General features: G+C 42.7%; 1 protein-coding gene across 6 annotated transcripts in view; it reads right to left on the bottom strand.

Moving 5' to 3' along the window:
• The window catches only part of Ttc27 (tetratricopeptide repeat domain 27), a 166,145-nt gene that overhangs the window by 62,010 nt on the left and 81,977 nt on the right, over positions 1-22,158 (bottom strand). For all 6 annotated transcript variants that reach the window (XM_036171384.1, XM_036171383.1, XM_036171387.1 and 3 more), the window contains 2 exons: positions 10,322-10,420; positions 3,265-3,317 (listed from right to left, as the gene is read on the bottom strand). In XM_036171384.1, the coding sequence (XP_036027277.1) occupies positions 3,265-3,317; positions 10,322-10,420 (152 nt within the window). The remainder of the gene's footprint in view (positions 1-3,264; positions 3,318-10,321; positions 10,421-22,158) is intronic.

The raw sequence follows: 22,158 nt of genomic DNA on the forward strand, positions 1-22,158 counted from the left end.
CGGATCAAAGATCGGGGCTGAATATTTTTCCAAGCAAAGCTCTAAATTCTTTGATCAAAAAGCACATTGCATATTCTAAGCAACATGAAGATATCCTAATATTTTACAAAAGAATAACAACTGGGGAACAATGGGTATTTCATCAGCAACAAGAGGACAGAAAACAATAAAATACGTACTACTTCTAACATGCTGAGTGAGATGAACAGTTAACCTAAAGTTTTATAACCAGCTAAACTTGCCACTCAAAAGGAAATGCAAAATCAAACGTATTTAAATATACAAGAATGAGGTATTACTGACTGATCCTAATTTGAAGAACCATGAAAGGATCCTTTCTTGCAAAAATAAAAGGGATTTCCAAAAAAAGAAAAAGAAAGAGTTTTTCAAAAATCAAGCAAATTGTTTGTTTGTATGGACTCTCCCCTGGCTCTTTTCTTCATTCTACCCCTTACCACTGTCTCCCATGTGACAGCAACTATTTCCAACAACTGGTGGACTGAGACTCCTCATTTCTCCCACAACAAAGAGGTGAGCATCAAGTCATCTTCCTGGAGAGCAACTCAATAGACAACAACCAACGCCACAAGGATGGATGTCTATCTGTATGCCCCCCAATCACAGGCTCCTGAGCCCAAAACTTTAAATGAGGGGTGGGAGTGGGGAGCTGGCTTTGTCTATAAAGCACTCATCTTACAAGCACAAGAATCTGAGTTGACCCCCAAAACCCACACAAAAATAACAGGTACAGAGGTGTCCACTTGTAATCTCAGCCGGGTTGTGGGGTTCAGAGGATCCTGGGACTCAATGGCCAGCCAGTTTAGCCTATTTTGTGAGTTCTGAGCCAATGAGGGACTCTGTTTCAAAGGAAGTGGATGGCTGTTTCTGAAGATGACACCCGAAGTTGCCATCCATCCTCTACACAGAGAATTAGCAATGAACTGTTTGGGTTCCTTTCTTGATAAGGATAACTGTTTTATAAGAAGCTTCATCTTGGGAGTCACTTATCTAGCACAGCAGAGTGGAGATGCTGAACTATTAAGTTACATATACACACAATGGGAAAGGCTCCCCATGGCCTGACACCTGGGGAGATCAGATGGAAAAAAGTGAAAGGGCACGGTAGGGGTCATACCAGAATAGATAGGGTCATTTTACAGCAGAAATATTGTTTTGAGGGGACAGTAATTATTTATCTCTGAAATAATTTCATGAATCTAGTAGTTATGTCGAGAGCAATGGTTCTCAACCAGTAGGTCACAACCCCTTTGGGGGGGGATCAAATATCCTGTTCACAGGGGTCACCTAAGACCATCAGAAAATATAGATATTTACATTCTGATTCATAACAGTAGCAAAATTACAGTTATGAAGTAGCAATGAAAATAATTTTATGGTTGGGGTGAGCACAGCATGAGGAACTGTATTAATGGGTCACAGCATTAGGAAGGTTGAGAACCACTGCTCTAGAGTAACAGCAAAGAAATGAAAGAATAAGGGGACGGTGACCCTTGGGTCTTGCACCCCTACTTTTACACAAAAACTATTCACAGGACAGCAGAACAATAAAAAATACCAAGATATCAACAATGCCTGAGAACTGTCTACAAAGAATGAGAAGCCACAGTGGGAACTGGAGAGATGACTCAGTAGTTGATGATGCTCTTGATGCTCTTGAAGAGGACCCAGGTTCTGTTCCCAGCATTCACAAGGCTCACAACTGGAACTCCAGTTCCAGGGGTTCCAATGCCCTCTTCCGGCCTTTGTGGGCACCAGACATGCACATAGTACACATACATACATGCAAGCAAAGACTTATACACATAGAGTAAACATAATTGAATCTTTAAAAAAAAAAAAAAAAAGCCTCACTACATACAGGATTATGTAGGCTCTTAGAAAAAACTAACAAGATCCCACTACAACCAAGACACCCATTGCCCTAGAGCAACAGGTATCCGGTAAGCACTAGCACAGTCCATTTTAATCAAGAACATAATATTATTTTGAAGAGATTGGTAGAACAAACTGAAACTATTTATGTAGACTGCTATTCAAGAGCAGAGGAAGCATTTCATGATCTCAATATAAAATGGTCTTGATAGCTTCATAAGTATCTTGTGACTCCACAGCACATACCAAGCCTGAAAATAAGGCTAAGTAAAAATGGAAAGACGCTTTCATTACTGCATTAAAGCTCTGGCAATAGCAGCTCTTGGTTCTTCCATTTCCTTTGCTTTCCACAGCCAGTCCACAGCCATTGGACTGTTGTGTTTGGCATCTGCCCTTTCTTTTTCCACTCTAGTTTGCTCAGGTCTGGATTGTTTGTGAACTGGTTCCCTAGCTTCCAGCTCCCTCTCTACTCTGCCTCAGACATGGCCTCCTGATGCAGAGACCCCAAAGTTTCTCTCTCTGGTGGTTTCCCACCGACATCTCAGGCTATTCCCAACAGGATGGTCTCCACCTGGTCTAACACTGGTCAGCGTTAGAAGATACAGTGAGTTGAGTGTGGCCCTTTTCTATCATTCTCTTTCACTGGAGGTCTCTCTCACTCTACGGCTGGACTACTTGACTTCACCTCCTAAAATAATTCATTCACTCAATTATGTCACTCGACATTGGGCCACATCACTTCCTTTGCCTAAACGGTGTCCTCTATCCTTCCCATGTGTCCTTCAAACCTAGCTTCAGTACAGAACTAGCACCTTTGGTCCAGGCTCACAGACCTTCCTTTCTGAGATCTTCACAGGACTCATAAGTTCCTGACACGCACCAGGCGAGCAGACAGCACCTACTTTATCACACCCCCCTTTGCATTCTCATCTGATATTCACCACATACAGTTTATGTCACTAATCAGCTCTGAAAATAATATTGCAGATTGATTTATTTCTTAAAGAATAGGGTCATATTCATATTTTATAAAAATGTCTAAGACAAGCAATTAATAAGAAATATACCAGTTGAGTTTGTTTTTATCATGTCATGAAATTTATGGTGAAAAATTCTGGTGGCAAGTAACAGTTTTAAGAGGTATTTCTTTATTCTATTATTCATAATGTCTACTTCATTATACAATAAATGTTTTCAAGAAATAACTATACAATTAGAATTCAAGGCTCACTAAGTTACTCTAACTTATATACAAGGGTAGGAAAAAAAGAGAAAAAAGAACTAGACCCAGATTTTAAATATTCAGTTGGAGAAAAATCTCATTAATTTTAGGGGGAAACCAAGTTCTTCATATTGGACTTGTGTACTTACTTTTGTTTCAATCGAATATAAGAAGTGGATAAATTGTTCCAAGCCTCAGCATTCTGAAATAATGGATAATCCAGTTAGAGACTGTTCTTGGGTAAGACACTTGCTAAAATTAAATACAACCCATTTTCCTAGTCTGATATGTACTCTTAAAAAAAAAAAAACCCACAACTTTCAATAATGTATTCAAAAGAAAAAACGGCATAAAGTTAAATTAAACTTTATTTTTATGGCTTACAAAAGAAATAAAAAACCAATGACATAGGTATCACAGTGCTGATTCAGTTCAGTTACATTTTTATTTTCAAATTTTGACATATAAAATAGTTGGAAAATTTACAATATAATTTAACTAATATGTCTGTATTTATTATTATTCAAGTAAAATCAAGGCTTACATAAATATTGATTCTGGTAAGAATGTTATGAATTTTACTTTGTTCTATTTTTTTAATGAAATATAGCTCTTAACTGCCACACATAAGATTTTAAAGTTAAACGGTACTGACTGCCCTTTCCAGATGTGGCAAAGCTAGGACCTGGTTTGCCTTCTCACCATAAAAACCTAGAGTGTAGACAAAGTAAGCGCTGTGTGGGGGAGCTGGACAAGGCAGCACGGGAGCGGCCTGGTGCCGAGGTCCCTGCAGAGAGGGTGGCGCTAAGGGTCTCAGCAGGCAGTCAGGCCTCCGGCTGCTGTCCCTGGCCCACTGGGGCTCCCACCCACACAGGCAAGACACTGTCCCAGCACAGCCAGGCTGCTGAGATGAGGGAAGGCAACCAACCGGACTACAGGGCTGAGACGGCAAAACACCACAGGAGAGAGGTAAAGAGCAAGTTCTAGAAAGTTCAGTAAGCATCCCCAAGGCTAGGCAATAGGCTTTACTACACCACTAGACTTTCTGAGGCCTGAAAAAAATCAACTAACTGTCAAAATGCTTCGTGCTGAATGAAGATTCTGGAAGTCACACAGTGCCAGGAGTAGAGTTCTTATTGTCTAACCATGACATTCAACTCATCCAAGAAACCTTACCTCCAAACAGGATTATTATAACCTGGAAAATGACAGCCCCGAATCTATTCTAACAAAGCTTAACTCACAATAGTCCACAAGCAAATTAACTGAATGCCAAAGTAAAACTCAGTCTTCCAGAGGGAAAATAAGGAAATACAGAGACTTAACAACCACACACAGTGTGTAGGGCACAACAAAAAAGAGGTCAGAGCCAGGTGTGGGGTAAATCCCAGCACTCAGGAGGTAGAGGCTGAGAATGGTAAGCTTGAGGTCAGCCTGGACTACAACACTACTGAGTTCAAGGCCAAAATGAACTATGCAGTAAGATACTGTCTCAAAGAAAAAAAAAAAAGAGAAATAAAGATGACTGACAGATAGGCAGGAGTAAGGGAGGGAGGAAGGGGTTGGGAGGGAGGGAGGAAGAGGAGAGGGAAAGAAGTGGGGGAGGACCAAATAAAGATGCAAAGAGGTGGGAAAATTTCACCTATCACCAAAAATTGATAGAAATGAAAACAGACCAAACTATGCAAGAGCAGCTGGCATATGCAGAAAAGGACTTGATAATGGTTATTAACGTACATCCAAGACCCAGAAAACAGGAACACAACTAGAGGATGGTTGGGGACCGAGTGCATGCCAGATGCTCAAAGGACCAAAGGAAAAGGACTTGATAATGGTTATTAATGTACATCCAAGACCTAGAAAACAGGAACACAACTAGAGGATGGTTGGGGACCGAGTACATGCCAGATGCTCAAAGGATCAAAGGAAAATGCCTCAACAGCACTGTCTTTCGTCCAAGGGATGCTCTGTACGGCCTGCTGGGAATCACAGAAGGAGAGCATCTCCCAATCAAGGCCAGGCAATGGAACTGCAAAGAGGGAACCATGCCGGACATAAGAATGTAAAATACTTACAGTTAGAGTGCCAGAAAGAAAAAAAGAGAGAGGCCAGAGCAATTCAGTCAGAGTGTGTAGCATGTGTGAGGCCCCAAAACTCAATCCTCATCACCACAGAGCCGGATGGATAAACAGTACAAGAAACAATAGCCGAAGATTCTCAAATTTGATGAGACTTAAAGTTCATAAACCCCAAAAACTGTTAAGTCCCCAAGAAAAACATATACAAAAGAAGGAAAATCATACCAGTACTGCTTTTCAAAAGGTCAAGACAGGTGGTGCCAGTGCACATCTTTAATTCTAGCAATCGAGAGGCAGAGAGGCAGGCGGATCTCTGTGAGTTTAAGGCCAGCCTGGTCTACAGAGTGAGTTCCAGGACAACAAAGACTACACAGAAAAACCCTGTCTCAAAAAACAAAGGTCAAAAGAACAATCATAGAGGCATATATAATAAAGAGACATCATACATAAGAAGGGAAATGTGTCCGAAGGATTAAAAAAAATAAATAATATACTACAAAATAAAATTTAAACCCAGCAGTACTTATAACAGGATCAAGCAATCTCAATTTGGGCTTGCATCTTAAATAAATTACAAGTTATGTCCACACAAAGATTTGTGTATGTCAGAGCAGGATTATTCACTCTATTGCAGTAAAAATAACAAAAAAGACCCTCCAACAGGATGAGGCATGCACACACTATAGACGCCACAAAGCATTAAAAAGACACGTGCTATTATTATAACCAATAGCACACAAAACCTGAGCTGCGTCCCACAGGAAAGACTCTGAACAAGTGAGTTCCGAGTGTACAAGCTAACTAACCTGAAGGCATAGAGGAGCATTCAGAGAAAATCTTCAGCACAGCTACTGGGACACAGAGGAGGGAGAGCATGGTGACAGGAGGGGCGGTCCTGGGGCAATGGAGTATGACCTCTTGTTTTTCAAACCTGTCCAAACTGTTCATTTGAGACTTGCATGTAGTCTTTAAGTTATACTGCACTTAAAGGATGAAAAGGAAAATGAAGGCAGGTGGCATGTGGTTACTATTTCAAATATACAATTTGCTATGCAGTTGAGATGAAAGATGGACTCTGAAAATCAGGAGTCCATTAAGCAAGTGCCTGTTATCAAGATGATCTTCCTTGTTTTCATTAGAGCCCAGTCACTGTAGCAATCTAGACATTTATAGAAAGCTAACTGCAGGGGCTGCAAAGACGGATCACCACACTTGAGTTCAGAGGCCCAGACGCTTGTGAAAAGCCTAGGGTGGTGATCTGTGTCTAGAACCCTGCACTGGGAGACATAAAGAGGGGTCTCTAGAGCTGGTGGCCGGCCAGTCTAGTTAGTCAGTGAGCTCCAGGCTCAGTGAAAGAACTTGCCTCAAAAAAGTAAGTGGAGAATGATACAAACGCTTGATGCCAATTTATGACCTCTACATATTCACACACAGGTGCATACACATTCATACATGTAATGCCCCCCAACACACACACACACACACACACACACACACACACACACACACACACACACACACAGTGAGAAAGAGAGATCAAACCAACTACAGTAGGTTATATGCACTCTGAAAAGACTAAATGTGATGGCTTAGAAAGCTGGAGAAACAGAGTCCATTGCGGACAGTATCAAACATCTGAAACATGATCTGCCGTCATAATCTTTAATTTTGTTCATCATTTCCATGGAAGTTTTTGGTGGAACATTGACAGTAATACTCTAAAGAATGAAATAAGGATTATGATAAGATGCACAAGGGCTTGGGTTTGATTCCTAATGCAGTAACATACTTCTGTCATAGAGTATTTGCATCACGTGTTTGGTGGAAGGGAGAAGAGAAAGAAAGAAAAGAGAAAAAAAAAAAAAAAAGGAAGCAGAGGGTTAGCAAGATGCTTCAGCAGGTCAAGGTGCTTGCCGCCAGGCCTAACAACTTGAGTTCTATCACTGAGACCCACAAGGTAGAAGAAGAAATCAACTCCACAGGCTGTCCTCTGGCTTCCACATACATGCCATGTCATGCATATTCTCCCCAACACACAAAAGAGGGAGGGAGGGAGGGAGGGAGGGAGGGAGGGAGGGAGGGAGGGAGGAGGGAGGGAGGGAGGAAGAAGGGAGGGAGGGAGGGGGGGAGGAAGAAGGGAGGGAGGGAGGGAGGGAGGGAAGGAGGGAGGGAAGTATTAGAAAAAGGTGGAAAGAAAGCAGGTTTTAGGTTTCCATACTCTCAGTGTTAATGCCGGGGTGCAGATTAAATGAAACTCTTATCAACACCTCTTATGCTTTTATTTATGTATTTATTTATTTTGTGCCTGCAGAAGTTGATGTTAAAATTCAACATGAAAAATTAAGGAACCCTGAGTAGCCAAAACCATTATGAAAAAGAACCAAGTATGGTGTTCCCACTCACCATTCTTAAACTCCATCTCAAAGCATTTGGGAGAGGTGCTAGCACTCACACATGATTTAGCTGATGAAATCTAATTGGCAGTCTACAACTGAACTCACATTTATGGTCAACTGATTTTTCACCAGAATAACAAGAGTTATATATCCCATGGGGGCAAAATAGTCTTTGAAACAAGTGACTCTGGTATTACTGGACATCCACAGGTAAAAGAATGAAATTGGACCCTTCTTTATGCCATACACAAAACTTCTTAAGATAGTCTAGAGCTGAACTAACAAATTCTTAGAAGAAAAGGTAGGAACAGTGCTGGGAATATAGCTCAGTGGTAGAACACTTGCCTCACATGAATAAAACTCTGAATTCAATCTCCAATAACGATAGAAAATAAATAAATAAAGGGTGAGGGTTTTAGTCATCAGGGCCTTGCTTTGGCAATGAATTAGAAACAAAAGAAAAAGAACAGATGAGTTAGATGTCATCACTGGGCAAGACAGGATCATGAGTTCAAGACCAGCCAGCTTGAACTGTATAGTGAGATACAGGTCAGCAAAGGTAATAACAAGAACTGGTCTCCAAAACTCCAAACAAACAAATACAAAAAGGTTTTAAGCCAACAAGATGGTTTAGTAGGTAAAAAAGCACTCACTGAATATATGCCTGAGGTTCTGAGCTGGATCCCAGAACTCATGGAAAGAGAGAGGCAACTCCAGCACTGTCTTCTGATCTTCGCACATGCCACACATGCACTACACTCAAACACACACAACACATCCACACACAATAACAATAAGGGCTGGAGAGATATCTCAGCAGGTAAAAGGCATTTTCTGTCAAGCCTAACAACCTCAGTTCCATCCCCAATCCACATGGTGGAAGCAGAGAACTGACTTCAACAACCTGTCATCTGCCCTCCACACAGATGTTGTGGCATGCATACAAAACACACACACACACACACACACACACACACACACACACACGCACACGCACACGCACACGCACACGCATACACACATGCATGCATGCACACTAAATTAATCTTAAAAGTAAAATAACAGAGGGGCTGAAGAGATAGTGTGGCAGTTAAGAGCACGTGTTGCTCTTGCAGAGGACCTAGGTTCAATCTCCAGCACCCACATGGCAGCTCACTGCTGTCTGTAATGCCCATTCCAGGAGATCTGAAGTCCTCTTCTGGCCTCCATGGGCATTAGGCATGCATGTGATGTCCAGACATATGTGCAGGCAAAACATCCATCACATAAAATAAAATTAAAATTTTAAAATAAACTTACAATTGTGTGCTTTAAAGGGCACTATTAAGTGAAAAGGGGCTGGAGGGGCAGCTCTTCAGTTAGGACAGTACTTAGGTTTGATTCCCAGCACCCACACAGTGGCTCACAGCCATCTATAACCCTAGTCCAGGGCATCTGATGCCCTCTTCTGACCTCTTCTGCATGCAAACACCAGGTATACACATGGCACACATCCATACATGCAGGCAAAACATTGTATACATAAAATAAATAAACCTTTTAAAAAAGTAAAAACACAAATAAGAAGGTGTTATCTACAATTCATAAAGACCTTATAGTTAGAATACATAAAGAACTCTTACAACTCAAAAAGCAAAAACAAATTTTTAAATGGGCAAAGGATGTGAATAAACATTTCCCCATGGAAGACACTCAATCAGCCAATAAGCAAATGAAAAGATATTTAACATAATTAGGCAGCCATTAAAGAAACACAAATTGAAGCCACAGATACCACCCAATAGGCCAGCTACAACAACAAGAGAAAGTAGCAAGTGTGGACAAGGATGCTGAGAGACTGGAGTCCTTACTCAGGCTGGTAAGAACAGAAAAGGGACTCTGGAAAAGTCTGTCAGTCCCTCTAAAGTTTACCGCGTGATCCAGCAGCTCCACCACTAGTGTGTACTCAAGAGAAACAGAAACATGAGTCCACTAGAAGCTGGCAAACAAAAGTTAATGGCAGAAATACTCAGAAGTACATCAAAGCAGAAAAGATCCCAATGCCATCAACTGATAAGTGCACCACATGATCTGCCCAGACACTGGAACATTACCTGTCAATAAGGCTAATGGAGCACGGATGCAGACTACAACATGGATGCTGTAAAACACTAAAGTAAGTGGAGAAAACCAGCCACCAAGTCTGCGTCTATGAAAAGCCCAGAACTGAGACTCTATAGAGACAGTGGCTGTCTAGTGCTGGAGAAGAGAAGAAGGTGAGGAGGCGGGAATGCGGAGTGACTGCTGATGGTAGCCAGGTCTTCTAGGATGAAAAGAAAATGCTCTAAAAATGTATTAACTTTGTAACTCTAAATATACTAAAAAAAATTAAAATACTCAATTATTAGTTTCAATAGCTACACCATATGTGAGCTATCATTTTCACAAAGCTGTTAAACACAAAGTACAGACAGCACATCAAAACAATTACCTTCTGGTAATGCAATTAACATAGGCAGCATGTTAATAAATGATAAAAGACACAGATTCTTTCCTGTCATATCTAGTTTTAACTATTATATGATTTCCCCCAAAGCATTATGACTGATAAACCATATACCTTGAGTGTGACCTTCCGTCAAATACGTACTCTACTCCAAAAGCAATTGCTATTCCAGACTGTACAGCACAATTCAGATAACTTAAAAGAGCACAAAGGAGATGAAATAAGGAAAGGAGGCCAATACACTTACATCAGGTTCTAGGGTCACACAGCGCTGAAATGCCTTCGCTGAACCCATGTAATCTTCCAAGGCCAAGTAGGCACAGCCTAGGGAAAACCAGACCCCAAGCTGCAAAGACCAAAAGTCTAAGTTATATAAACATAGACACATATTTGAAGGATACAATCTGAACATATTTAAGATACTATCAAAGAAGACACCTTTTTTTTCCCCAAGGTAGGGTTTATTTGTGTAACAGTCCTAGCTATCCTGAAACTCACTCTGTAGACCAGGCTGGCTTCAAACTCTCAGAGATCTGCCTGCCTCTGTCTCCTGAGTGCTGGGATTAAACAAGTGTGCTGCCACTGCCTGGCTAGGTTTTATTTTTTTAATTTAATTTTTGGTTTTGGTTTTTTAGGCACAGGCCATCACTGCCTGGCATGGGTTATAGTGTTTTAAGGACAAAAACTATAATTAGTTGTGCTTGGGGATGTACATCAGTGAGAGATTTGGGGTGGCCTAGTAATATGTGTTTTCTTTCAGAGCAGAATACACTTCTATAAAGAATTCAGAACTACATTTTATTTGCCTTGTGTTGAGTTTAAATGTAGGAAATCTACTGGAGATAAGATTTACCATGAAACTTTCCACCTATTATAACAATGAAAGCATATACAATACTAATATTATTCCAACTGAGCAATGCACCACAAACGTAAGGACAGAGTTCTGCTTTCGTCCTCCATTCCCTCAAAAAACCTCCACTGTTTAACCAAGAACAGCCTCCCTGGCATGTGTCTGTGTAGGCACATTTGCAAAAGACTTGGAAGATATAGGCTCAGGATCTGGCTGAGATTTAGAAAACAGATAATTACAAAAAAAATTATTTTCAACGCATGGTTTCCTTAAAATTCAATAGAACCTGTCAAGAGGAAATATAACTGGTAAAACTTCAATGGCATTAGTCAGAAATGCACCGATTATGAGCTAAGTTTGTTTTCCTTTCAGTGGATGGAAGCCTACTTTCCTACAGACTGAGCACTGGGGCAGGGAGAGGAGCAGGAAAGGAAATGGCATACAAGGCACCTGGCCCCGCCTTCCCCGTGGGCAGAGAGGAGGAGCTACCTCCAAGTCCCTCTTCCCTAACCAGCCCCACAAAGACCTGTTCCATAGGAAAGGCAGAGGCCTGGAAGGTCTTTAAGCAGATAAAGATTTTTTAGCTGATAATTAGCAAGAAGGCTTCCAAAGCAAACATCCTCAGGCAATTTAACACTTCACTCTGAATGCACAGGAGGCTGTAAATTGCCACCAAGGGCCTTTCTGCAGAATGGATTTTGGTAGAGGCTAGGTGAAGGGGGGAGAGAGAGAGAGAGAGAGAGAGAGAGAGAGAGAGAGAGAAGAGAAGAGAAGAGAAGAGAAGAGAAGAGAGAAGAGAGAAGAGAGAAGAGAGAAGAGAGAAGAGAGAAGAGAGAAGAGAGAAGAGAGAAGAGAGAGGGAGAGAGAGAGCGTGCACAAGCGAGCTGTGCATCTGGTGGGAGGAGGAGAAGGAGACTTGCTGGAAACTAGCTCGCTGCCCTCAGCTGTGGGACTTCAAGGTGAGACAGCTCACCACTTGGCTTTCACCTGGTTATTTATAGACTGAATGAAAAGAACCATTCAAGGCATCAAAACACATTCCCTGGACGCAACACAATTGAAAGGACCCAAGTCCAACCCTAACTTATGTTACAATGTGTAAAACAAGTCCCCGCCTCCCAAACAAGTTCAAAGTTTTGAAACCTCCAGGCTGCATTTCACCAGTTCTCGGGTACAGCCTTTTTTAACATCCCTGAAACAAAGACATATCTGGGCTTTTGTCTGTTTGCTTGGCTTTGGTTCCGGTTAATTACACAGGTCACACTGTGCAGCCCAAACTGGTCTCAAACTCATGGATTCTCTTGACCCTAACCCTAACCAGGTACCAGGGTCACAGGCACACATTAACACAGCCCGATTCATCCAGACAGTTTGACTAGCAGAAGTTTTGTTTTATACAAAGTGGTACCTATAATTCAAGGAACCCTTCCAAGATGGCAGGTTAGAGGCAATGAATTAGGAATTAGGATTATCTTATCACGTTCCGGGACTAAGTTAAAAATATTGCAGACTGCCTTCAAGGGTCTCAAAATATCTGGGCCTCAGGACAGGCACAGAGAACTACACAGAGAAACCCTGTCTCGAGAAAAAGGGAAGGAAGGGAGGGAGGGAGGGAAGGGGGAGGGGAGAGGGGGAGGGGGAAGGGAGGGAGGGAGGGAGGGAGGGAGGGAGGGAGGGAGGGAGGGAGAAGGAAGGAAGGAAGGAAGGAAGGAAGGAAGGAAGGAAGGAAGGAAGGAAGGAAGGAAGAAAGAAAGAGAGAGAAAGAAAGAGAGAGAAAAAGAGGCTGTGTAAAATCAAGACACAAATGAAAAACCTTGTTTTCCAATCCACCAGAAAAGATGAGCAAACACTTCAAGTAACAGCACTTAGCGTATAGATCTGCCCACACTGGTCTGATGAGGGTTATTATTTACTTTTCAGTTTTAAAGACCAGCTAATGCCTTATACTCAGTGTCTTAAACTTTTTAATGGAAATTTAGACATATGACTTAACCTAATATAAAGTATTAATATGGTCCTTCACCTTTGGTTATTTTTTGCAGTTTTAAGATCAGTTAACCACTAGCCTGCACCCATCAACACCAGGTACACGAGGGAGAAGAGACCTTCAGGAACCCTGCAAAGCTCTCATTTTGAAACCACAGGGTCTCCCAGTTGCTTATGGCCGACTCACTGCACCAATTTTATTTTCTATTTCTCAACTGAGGTCTTTAGAATGTGAAGAACTGGGGACAATCCTTGGCATTTCTTTTACTTTACTTTGAAATTATTTCCTAAACTACCACCATCAAGAATGACTGCTGAGGCTGGTGAGATGCACAGTGAATAGCAGCTCTTGTCTCTCAACAAGATGAAAGGATGTCGGCTCCTACAAGTTGTCTGCTGACCCCCACGAGCATGCTGTGTTAGCCACACATGCATGTGCATGCACATACACCAATCAACTTATTTGGAATAAACAAATCAAGAGGCCTCAAAAACCTTCACAAAAGTCCCCAGAATATGGTTGAATTCTGTAAGCTCCAAGATCACCATTATTTAGCCCAGAGATGTCAGGTGGGTAAGAGAGTAACTTCATTACATGTTCTGGTGGCTACATTTAAAAAAACGTTTATTTTAATAATATTTAATTCTGTATACATAAAATGAGATTGCGTCAACACGTTATTAAATATATAAAATGACTGAGCTATTTTACAAGTCTTTTAAATCTGATGTGTATCCAGGACTTGCAGTCTTGCCTCTAGGAGGAGACATGCCACTGTCCCCTCCCTTAAGAGCAAATCCAAAGACCTGGCTAGGGCAGGGTCACCCCAGGAAGGTGAGCTCACCTTAAACCACACTAAAGAAACTGGTGGGGTAAAGAGCCCACTAATGAGATGCAGAGTTCCCTTCCTGCCTCCCAGCACAGCCCAGGGCCCAGCACAGCCCAGGGCCTCCAGGAGGATCTGCACCTGTGCTCACCTTCATTTTTCTCTTTTGTCTCTTCAGGGTGCTGGCCGGACCCTGAATATCCTGTGTCTAGGACTTCAGCCCTCCTTATTCTCTATACACCACCTCCACCCTACTCTGTGGCTGCCTGTCACTGTGGGTCTCCCCTCCACACCAGCTTAACTCAAAGGGCAAAGTTTTTTCCTTCTCTCCTCCGCTCTCCTCTTCCTCCAGGCAGCTGCTGAGATTTACAGCTTGCCTGCCCTGGGAGTTTTCTTTCAGTGCTAATAAAACTGTACTCAATTTTCCCATTTGAGTCTATTCTTAAATTATTTCATTAATGGGCCTAAGAAGATCAAGAGAGGACCCCCAATGTCTCCAGTATCATATGGTGACTCTGGCAGTACTCCCCCAAATTTCTGGTAACAACAGTATGTATTAGCATTGCCTAGCCACATTCACTCCAACCTTTCACATACTAGAATCACTTCTGTACCCTCTCTCTAGTCAAAATAATTTTCACTTAAGGAGCATCTATTAAATATATTTTCACTAGGAGCTTTCCATTTATAACTTCATGTATTCCCCACAAAAACTCTGCTAGGGAATGTCACCCATTCATGAGACGCTGAATGAACAGAACCTATACAACCACACCAGTGTTACTCCACCTGTCACACTGCCTCCCAATGCGCCACCCTACACACCAGCGGACCACACTTGTCACCAGTGAAGAAACAGAGGGAAAAACAGTGCAGGTAACATGTGCTGGAACACCCCAAAGATTTGCTCGTCTGTTTGCTTGTTTACCTTCACAGAACACACAGAGCGTAGCTCCTTCCCCAAAGGAGCTTGACAGGGCCGTCTTGACGCAGAAAGGGAAGCAGCAACATGGGGGTGGGCATGTTCAGATAGAGGGAAGAGCGGAAAGGGTCTGGCTTCTTAGCTTGTCAGAGAGACTCTGCTGAGATTTCTATAGCGCTCACACATCTGGGGCAAGTCAGGAGGCCATTGCTACTACTGCCGTGACCTATGGAAGGCAGAGTCTAGTGTGTGGGAGCCAATACAGAAACACAAAAGCAGAACACTCTGGGTTTTTTTTTTTTTTTTTTGGATAAAATGATGCCTGTATTTAAATAATGATTGCTTAAGTGTTTTAATTTTTTTTTTTTTAAAGAACATGATCTGCTAGATCCCCCTCCACCGCCGCCTCTGCCAGCCACATAGAGCACAACAGAAGTGAGAAAATGGCTGATTTAGGAAGTTCTGAGCACCTCTGTGGCTTTACCATAATACTGAACCTCTGAGTCTTTGGGTGTTAAGGTGTGTGTGTGGGGGGGGGGATAAACAAACTAAAATCCAAAAGCTCTGAGACTCCCCAGAAGTGACAGAGTTCATAGGTACACTGGTGCCATCTAGTGGTGGGATAAATACACTGGTCATAAAAACAGTATTCAGAATCAGCAGGTTTGAAGAGCTAAAAAGGGAGTTCATTCAATTAGAGGCCTTAGACATTAATTCACAAGAAGCCCAGAGAAAAACAGGGCCTAGAGAAACCGTTTGTTCAAAGCGTCACGGTCCCTAGTTCCTGGAGTAGCAGAGCGTGTGATGAGGAGTCACCTACAGTGCGTCACAGACTCCGAACCTGAGATGGAAATTGGCCACCGGGGCCAACACAGAGTGCCACCAGAGGATGGGTGAAATTACCTGTCTAAGGGAAAAGATAACTTCCAACAGGAAGGAAACATGGTGCCACCTGCTTACATTCCACAATTTTCTGATTTGCTTCTCTCAGATTTCCTTTTCCCTCGGGGGTTTCCTCAAATCAATAATCAAGGCTCACACTTTTCTAAGTCCCTTTGGTACCAATGGGTCTGCATCTGTGTTACGTGTGCTAAAGGTAACACAATCTAGCCTTAAAAGCATACCCCATTCTCCATGCTCTGCCTCCTGCTTCCCTAGCTCTGTCCCACGGCACAAATGCAAACAAATGACGATGTAGGTCATCAAACAGGAAGTGTCCTGGGCCAAATCCCAGGTCACCGCAATCCCTGTTTGGTAGCAGCTTTTTCCCTAAGAGGTGCTTTATGCTCGGTTCTTACATCTGTGCACCGCCATCTCAGATTCTCCTCACTGAAGGTGCACAAGCTTTGCCCAAAAGGGATAGTTTCCTCCATTTTCTTTTACCGTAGGCTATGGGCTGCTTAATGCGGTTTCTCTTCACGTTGTTTGGATCTGGTTACAGCTGGTCTGTTATTTGCCTACTCTTTCTGAAAAACTTACAGTCTGTTTGAGTCATGTGCACCTGCGACTCTCCTAGTAGGTTTATCTTCCTGTGAGGGCAACAGTAATTTGCTACCATTACTCACGGTTATTACTGAGAGCTGATTATGGACCAGAACTGTGCTAGCCCCGTACATAGCCTGGCTGCTTTTCCCAGAAGTGGAGTCATATACAAAGCAGAATAGCCATCGTATAAAAGCTAAAGAATAGACTGGCCTGCACAGGCCTTGCTCCTTGAGGTTCAGAAGTAGATCTCAAGCAGCAAAGCTTTGTCCTCCCCACTAAACTTAGTTACAGTTACAGCCAAGATGTTAAGACAGGGCTTGTGTCTCTTGGCAGTTTTACAGCAGTTTTTTTTTGTTTTGTTTTGTTTTTTGTTTTCTATTGCTTACCAATACGAGAAAGGAAAAGAATCTTTTGTTTTCTGTACATATTATCCACACATGTCCATCCTGTCTGCCCACTGTACTGTAAGTACCATCCTCCTTGGATCTTCTACCACAACTAATACAACTTTATAACAGAAACTATCCAACTGCATTTCAAATAAAGATATTTTATCCTTTCAAAAACTAAAGAGCCAGGCATAGTGGCACATGCCCATAAACCCAGTATTAGAGAGTGGGGGGGGGGGGGGGAGAGACAAATTCAAAGCCAACCTAGGCTATGTAGCAAGACTCTGTCTCAAAAGAAAACAAAAACCTCTAAAATAACAGACAACATCTGCCCCTATCAATGAAGGACGTGCACAGGCCTTGGGATGATGAAATCCCAGAGACTGGGCTATGAAGGCCTGGTTGGCAGGGAGGTCTCTAGAGACTCATGGGGTTATCAGGTGTTGAGTGGTTCCCGAAAATCAATCTTACAACTTCATTTTGCTTGTAACAAGAGCCCAGTGACCCTTCATTAAAGGGAAAAAACCTTGTAAGCTGACAGCTTAAGGTATTCAGGGCTCTCTAGAACTTGGCCTTGGCCAACACGGCATTGTGTCCTGCCATGATCTCCTCAGAGAAGAAGAGCTCAGGAGCCGGACTCAATGGACAGGCTGAGTGCCAGCTCTAGTCCTCATGAACTCCAGGAGCTGGTTCAATTGTTTCCTCATCCTAAGAACCTTGGTGATTGTGCTGCTGGCTAAGGACACTCAGGGCGCTTACAAGACAGTACCTGGAACCTGGTCATATGCAATACTAGTTGCTATATTACTAGTACGGCAGAATAAAATAAAGTCAAACTCTATAGTTACCAAGAATCTTTGTTTTCTGAATGACTGTATTTGCATATACAGGCTCTCGGTCCCAGAACACGTGTTCCCAGTTTTCACTTCTGTCCAAATCTAACACGCTCTTTAGGTTCATATCAATACTTACTTCTCCTTGAGGACTTTTCTAACCATCACAGCCTCATTTACCTCTAGGCAGCAAAAGCACATTGCCCATTTACTCTAACGCTGGTTAGACCCACACCTCTTCTCCCTCCATTTGAGACACATAAGCCAAAGGGGTGCAAGTCTGCATCTTAACATAATCTTTGGCATCTCTCAATCCCACTCAATGGTCTAAAAGGAATCCATCCACATTTGCATACTAGCTTAGGTCAGCAGGGCTTATCAAACAGGAACTATGTTCCTCCAGTCTCAAGAAAGCGCTATTCCCTATTTCAGAGCTAATATTTCATCTCTCCTCGGTCCACTGTCTCCTAGTGACTGGCTTCTCTCCTTTGCCTTGCCACTGGCTTCACCCCACCTTTGTCCACTGGAGAGTTTCATTTCTGCCCACAACCAACTAAAGACCCCCAGTGCCTCAAAAGCTTTACTTAACCCTTCTGCTCCAAGTTCAGCGGTACATTTAAGCCTCATCTCCTGGGTGTGCCTGTAAGTAAGCACTTTGTTGACGCTAATCTGTTGTCTGACCCACAACTCACTCCTCCGTCTCCAGAGTGTTTCTGAAGGTCACAGTGACCTCTTCTTGACCTCCTATGAATCTTGTGGCATTTGGCCTCACTCCCTGACACTATCCCTCTTTTCAGTTCCATGACCCCTCTCCCCTGGCTCCTTCCCCTCCAGCCAAGTCTGCTGCGTCGACCCCAGTGTGTTCTGTGTGATTGTATTCCACAGCATCCTTTTTTCTACATCCCTCCAATTGCTAGCGATGCCCAGAGTACAAGACTCTGCCTAATAACCTCAACGAGTACCATGTTCTCTAAGGAATTCATCTACTAGTGTGGTTCCAACTCACATCCAAAGAACACCATCTGCATGTTCCACTCTGGCTCACAGGGGCTTTCACTCAGGCTCTTAGCTCTAGGGGACTATGAGCTATCTTTGCTTAAATCACCTTATATTCAACATCCAGAACTACATCACCTGTCCTGCAAAAAGGTACTTTTCCCTTCCTGGACTTCCTATAGATAATCTAAGAGATATCTGGGTCTGGAGGTGTATGTAGCTCAGTGGTCTAATGTATACTCAGCATGTGCCAGCATCTGGGTCCAATCCCCAGCCCCCCCCCCCCCCCCCCCTCTCTCTCACACACACACACACACACACACACACACACACACACACACACACACACACACACACACCAGGTGTCCACATTGATTCCAAGGCTTCCCTCAACCCTGCCAACCCAAGAATAAACTCAGAAAACTTTCCTTTGTAACAAACTTCAACCTATTCCTGCTCATACTTACTGCTAAAGTCACTGACACTCACCTGTGACATTCACTCTTCATTTAAACAATACCCTTTGTGACATATTGGTCATTTACACAAAATCACAATAGAGTCCCCTATCCATAAAGTTAGATAATTCTAATGGATTCTCCCTCTATCATTTTCCAGCACAAACTCTGCTCTCTGCTCATAGGCTGGCACAGGCTACTTGCATCCCACATTTGCATCTGGCACACGGCAGGCACTCCGTACTATTAGGTCAGGCAACCACACAATGTTCTATTCCAACAATAAACCTTTCAAAAAGACCAAGAACACTAAAATGATGTAAATATATGATTTTTAAAAGCCTATCTATTAACTACTGACCAACTATTGGTTTTATCTTGTCAGGCGATTTAACAATCAGTGTATAAAAAAACCCATATTCAAAACTAACAGTATTGTCAGGTATACAAGAGGCTAAGGCACGAGGACTGAGTCTGGGCCATCTTGGGCTGCAAAGTGAGAAAGTATCTGAAAATATTACCACCACTGCTACTATTAATAACACAGAAGCTACTTAATGGGAAATACATAAATCAAAATTGCATTTTATTTGGTGTAATTTGTGTACTCTAAAACAAGTAACTTTATCTTCAATGTTTGTATATAGCTTACATGAATTTATAATAGCATTTAGAAATGTTAGATATTTCTATCCAGAATTCATTAATACAGCAAAACAAGACTATTATAAGAAATTAATCAATGACCTATCACTAAAAGTGCTAGTTCATTAAATGTGTGACCTTGTTTTTCATATCCACACTGAAAAACTATATACATAAGAAATTACATACACACACAAGAAAAATTAATCTACTAAAAGTAATTTTGCTCATTTTCATTTGTTCTACATAAAGTGAAGTGTTAGATAATGACAAAAAATTCAAACCTTGCTGGGAGATGTCTTTTTGTACATTGTGAATATATGTTGTTCCCACTGGTTAATAAATAAGCTCCTCTGGCTTATGGCAAGGCAGCTTAGAGGCAGGCGGGAAGCCCAAGGAGTGAGACAGGAAAGAAAAAGGCAGAGTCTAAAGAGACACCAGCCTGCCGCCCTATGGACAACATGCCAGCAGACCAGTAACTCACAGAACACATGGCAAACATAGATTAATAGAAACGGGTTAATTTGAGATATAAGAGCTAGCTAGCAAGAGGCCTGCCATAGACCATACAGTTTGTAAATAATATTAAGCCTCTGAGTGATTATTTTATAAGCAGCTGCCGGACCACAGGACAGGGCACGGCTGGAGAAAACTTTCAACTACAAACCCTCCCACAGCTGCAAATTGCATTTGGATATAGCCTTTTTTTAAAGAATTATATTTTTGGTTCTGTGTGTGTCTGAGTATAGATGTGTGCATGTGAGTGCAGGTGCTGCTGGCGGCCAGAAGAGGGCACTGATCTGCTGGAGCTGGAGTTACAGGCAGTGGTGAGCTGGTCCGTTTCCCTCCCCTCACTCCCCTTAGCTCCCTTATCCCAAAATGCAATTAAACTCTTCAAGATTTTAATTAAGGAATTAAAACAATTGTAATCCTTAAAGAATTACACTCCCTCTTGGTAGAGCCTCCAAAATAGCAAGCATATACTGTGACAGCCACATGAACTCTTGAATCCATGCTTTTCCTCAAGCTCTTCGCCCACCTGAGAAGCCAGCTCCTCTCTAAACCATCTTATATTTCCCATCATCCATTCAACAGCTATGCTTCCCCCACCCATCCAGCAAGGTGACTACTTCTCTCTCCACTATCATGATTATCTGACTTTCTAAGTCCAGTAACATCACATGACCTTACAAAAACAATCAGTTAACTAAGGCAGAGAGTTAAGGAGAAAAGCTTTTCAATAGAGAGGAACAGAATAAAGAAAAGGAAAAACACGTGTGGAGCTGGATTGGGACACTTGACAGGAAGGAAGATTTTCCCTTTTCCATGTGACACATACTGGTTTGACATCGAAGCAACTCATTTTTATTGTTTGCATAAAATCAGGACAATGGGAAGAATGGCAAACAACAGACACAAGAACACAAGTTTTAAATCAGTCTCTATGCCAGCAAACCCTGCCTTGGAGATTTGGTTAGGTCTCTCCCCTACTTTCTTCAGCTTTTAGTACCTCAAGTCCCCAAAGTCCAGGCTTAAATCTGACTAGTTTCTCGAGTCTTGTGGGAAAAGAAACAGGCAGGTATGAGTGGATGGTAGCTAGGAGTCTCAAAAGCACCAATGTTAACCATGGGTGTTCTGGCTCTCCAAGAAACACACCATAAACAGCACCTTAGCTTTGCAGCCCATCCCTGACATGAAGCCAAACAGTGCCATTTTTATACCAATGCTCTGCAGATGCTTCTCTCTGTTTACCTGTATTTCATATTAGGCAGATCTGAAAATGGTGATTTGGTTTTTTTTTGTTGTTTTTTTTTGTTTGTTTGTTTTAATTCTAACTTCTCTTTCTTGTGACACTTAAAGGAGACAGCACGGTGCAATGACAGCTCTTTCTTCAGGGACATCCATCCTTGGGTCACAAGTCACCAAGTCTGCGGTGTTTGAGTTACAGCTTGTAGCAGTTCTACACAACCAGAGCACCAAATGTCCACGGCGTGTGGCGTTTGCTTTCAGTCTGCCTGAACTGAAGACAGATGGCAGGCTGCAAAGCAGCCTCCTCCCATGAGAGCTGTCTGCACTGTGGGTCTGCTTGAGCAACTGTCCTTCCTTTGCTTTAGTGATTAGTTCCAAACTGTAGGGCCATCGAGCCTGTCAAGCTTCCCTTGCACCTTCCCCAAGTCATCCAGAGCTGTGTGGGGCTGACATCACCAAGAACAGAGACGGAGGTGGGTGGGGCACGGGGACTAGGGAGGAGAACAGCCCAGGAGTTGGAAATAGTTACAGTAATGAATGTGGAGAGTGAGAACGCAACTAGATGTGGGAGTCTGGAGTCCCGAGAAGTCAGGAAGGAAGGGAAATTTGGGGAGTTATCAGCTGCAGCCGGTATTTAAAGCTATGGGGCTATGTGAAGGCACAGCAGTGGGCCTGCCAAGGGGACTGAGAAGGAAGGGCCACTGAGGCAGGAGGGAAATGATGGTGCTGGCGTGCTGACAACAGACTGGGCATCTGAGAGCTCAATTCATAGATCCGAGGTACCTGGCACTCCCGAGGTACCTGGCACTCGGTAACCGCGGCTACAGCAAGCTAAGATACAAAATTCATTTTCCTGGCTCGTATGGCGTCTGCGGCTAGGTAAACTTTGGGCAGAGGCCACTACACCCAGCAGGATTTAGTGCAGTTTTCTAGAAAAGTAA

The sequence above is a fragment of the Onychomys torridus genome, chromosome 21 (genome assembly GCF_903995425.1).
Source record: "Onychomys torridus chromosome 21, mOncTor1.1, whole genome shotgun sequence".
In the NCBI taxonomy this organism is placed as follows: Eukaryota; Metazoa; Chordata; class Mammalia; order Rodentia; family Cricetidae; genus Onychomys; species Onychomys torridus.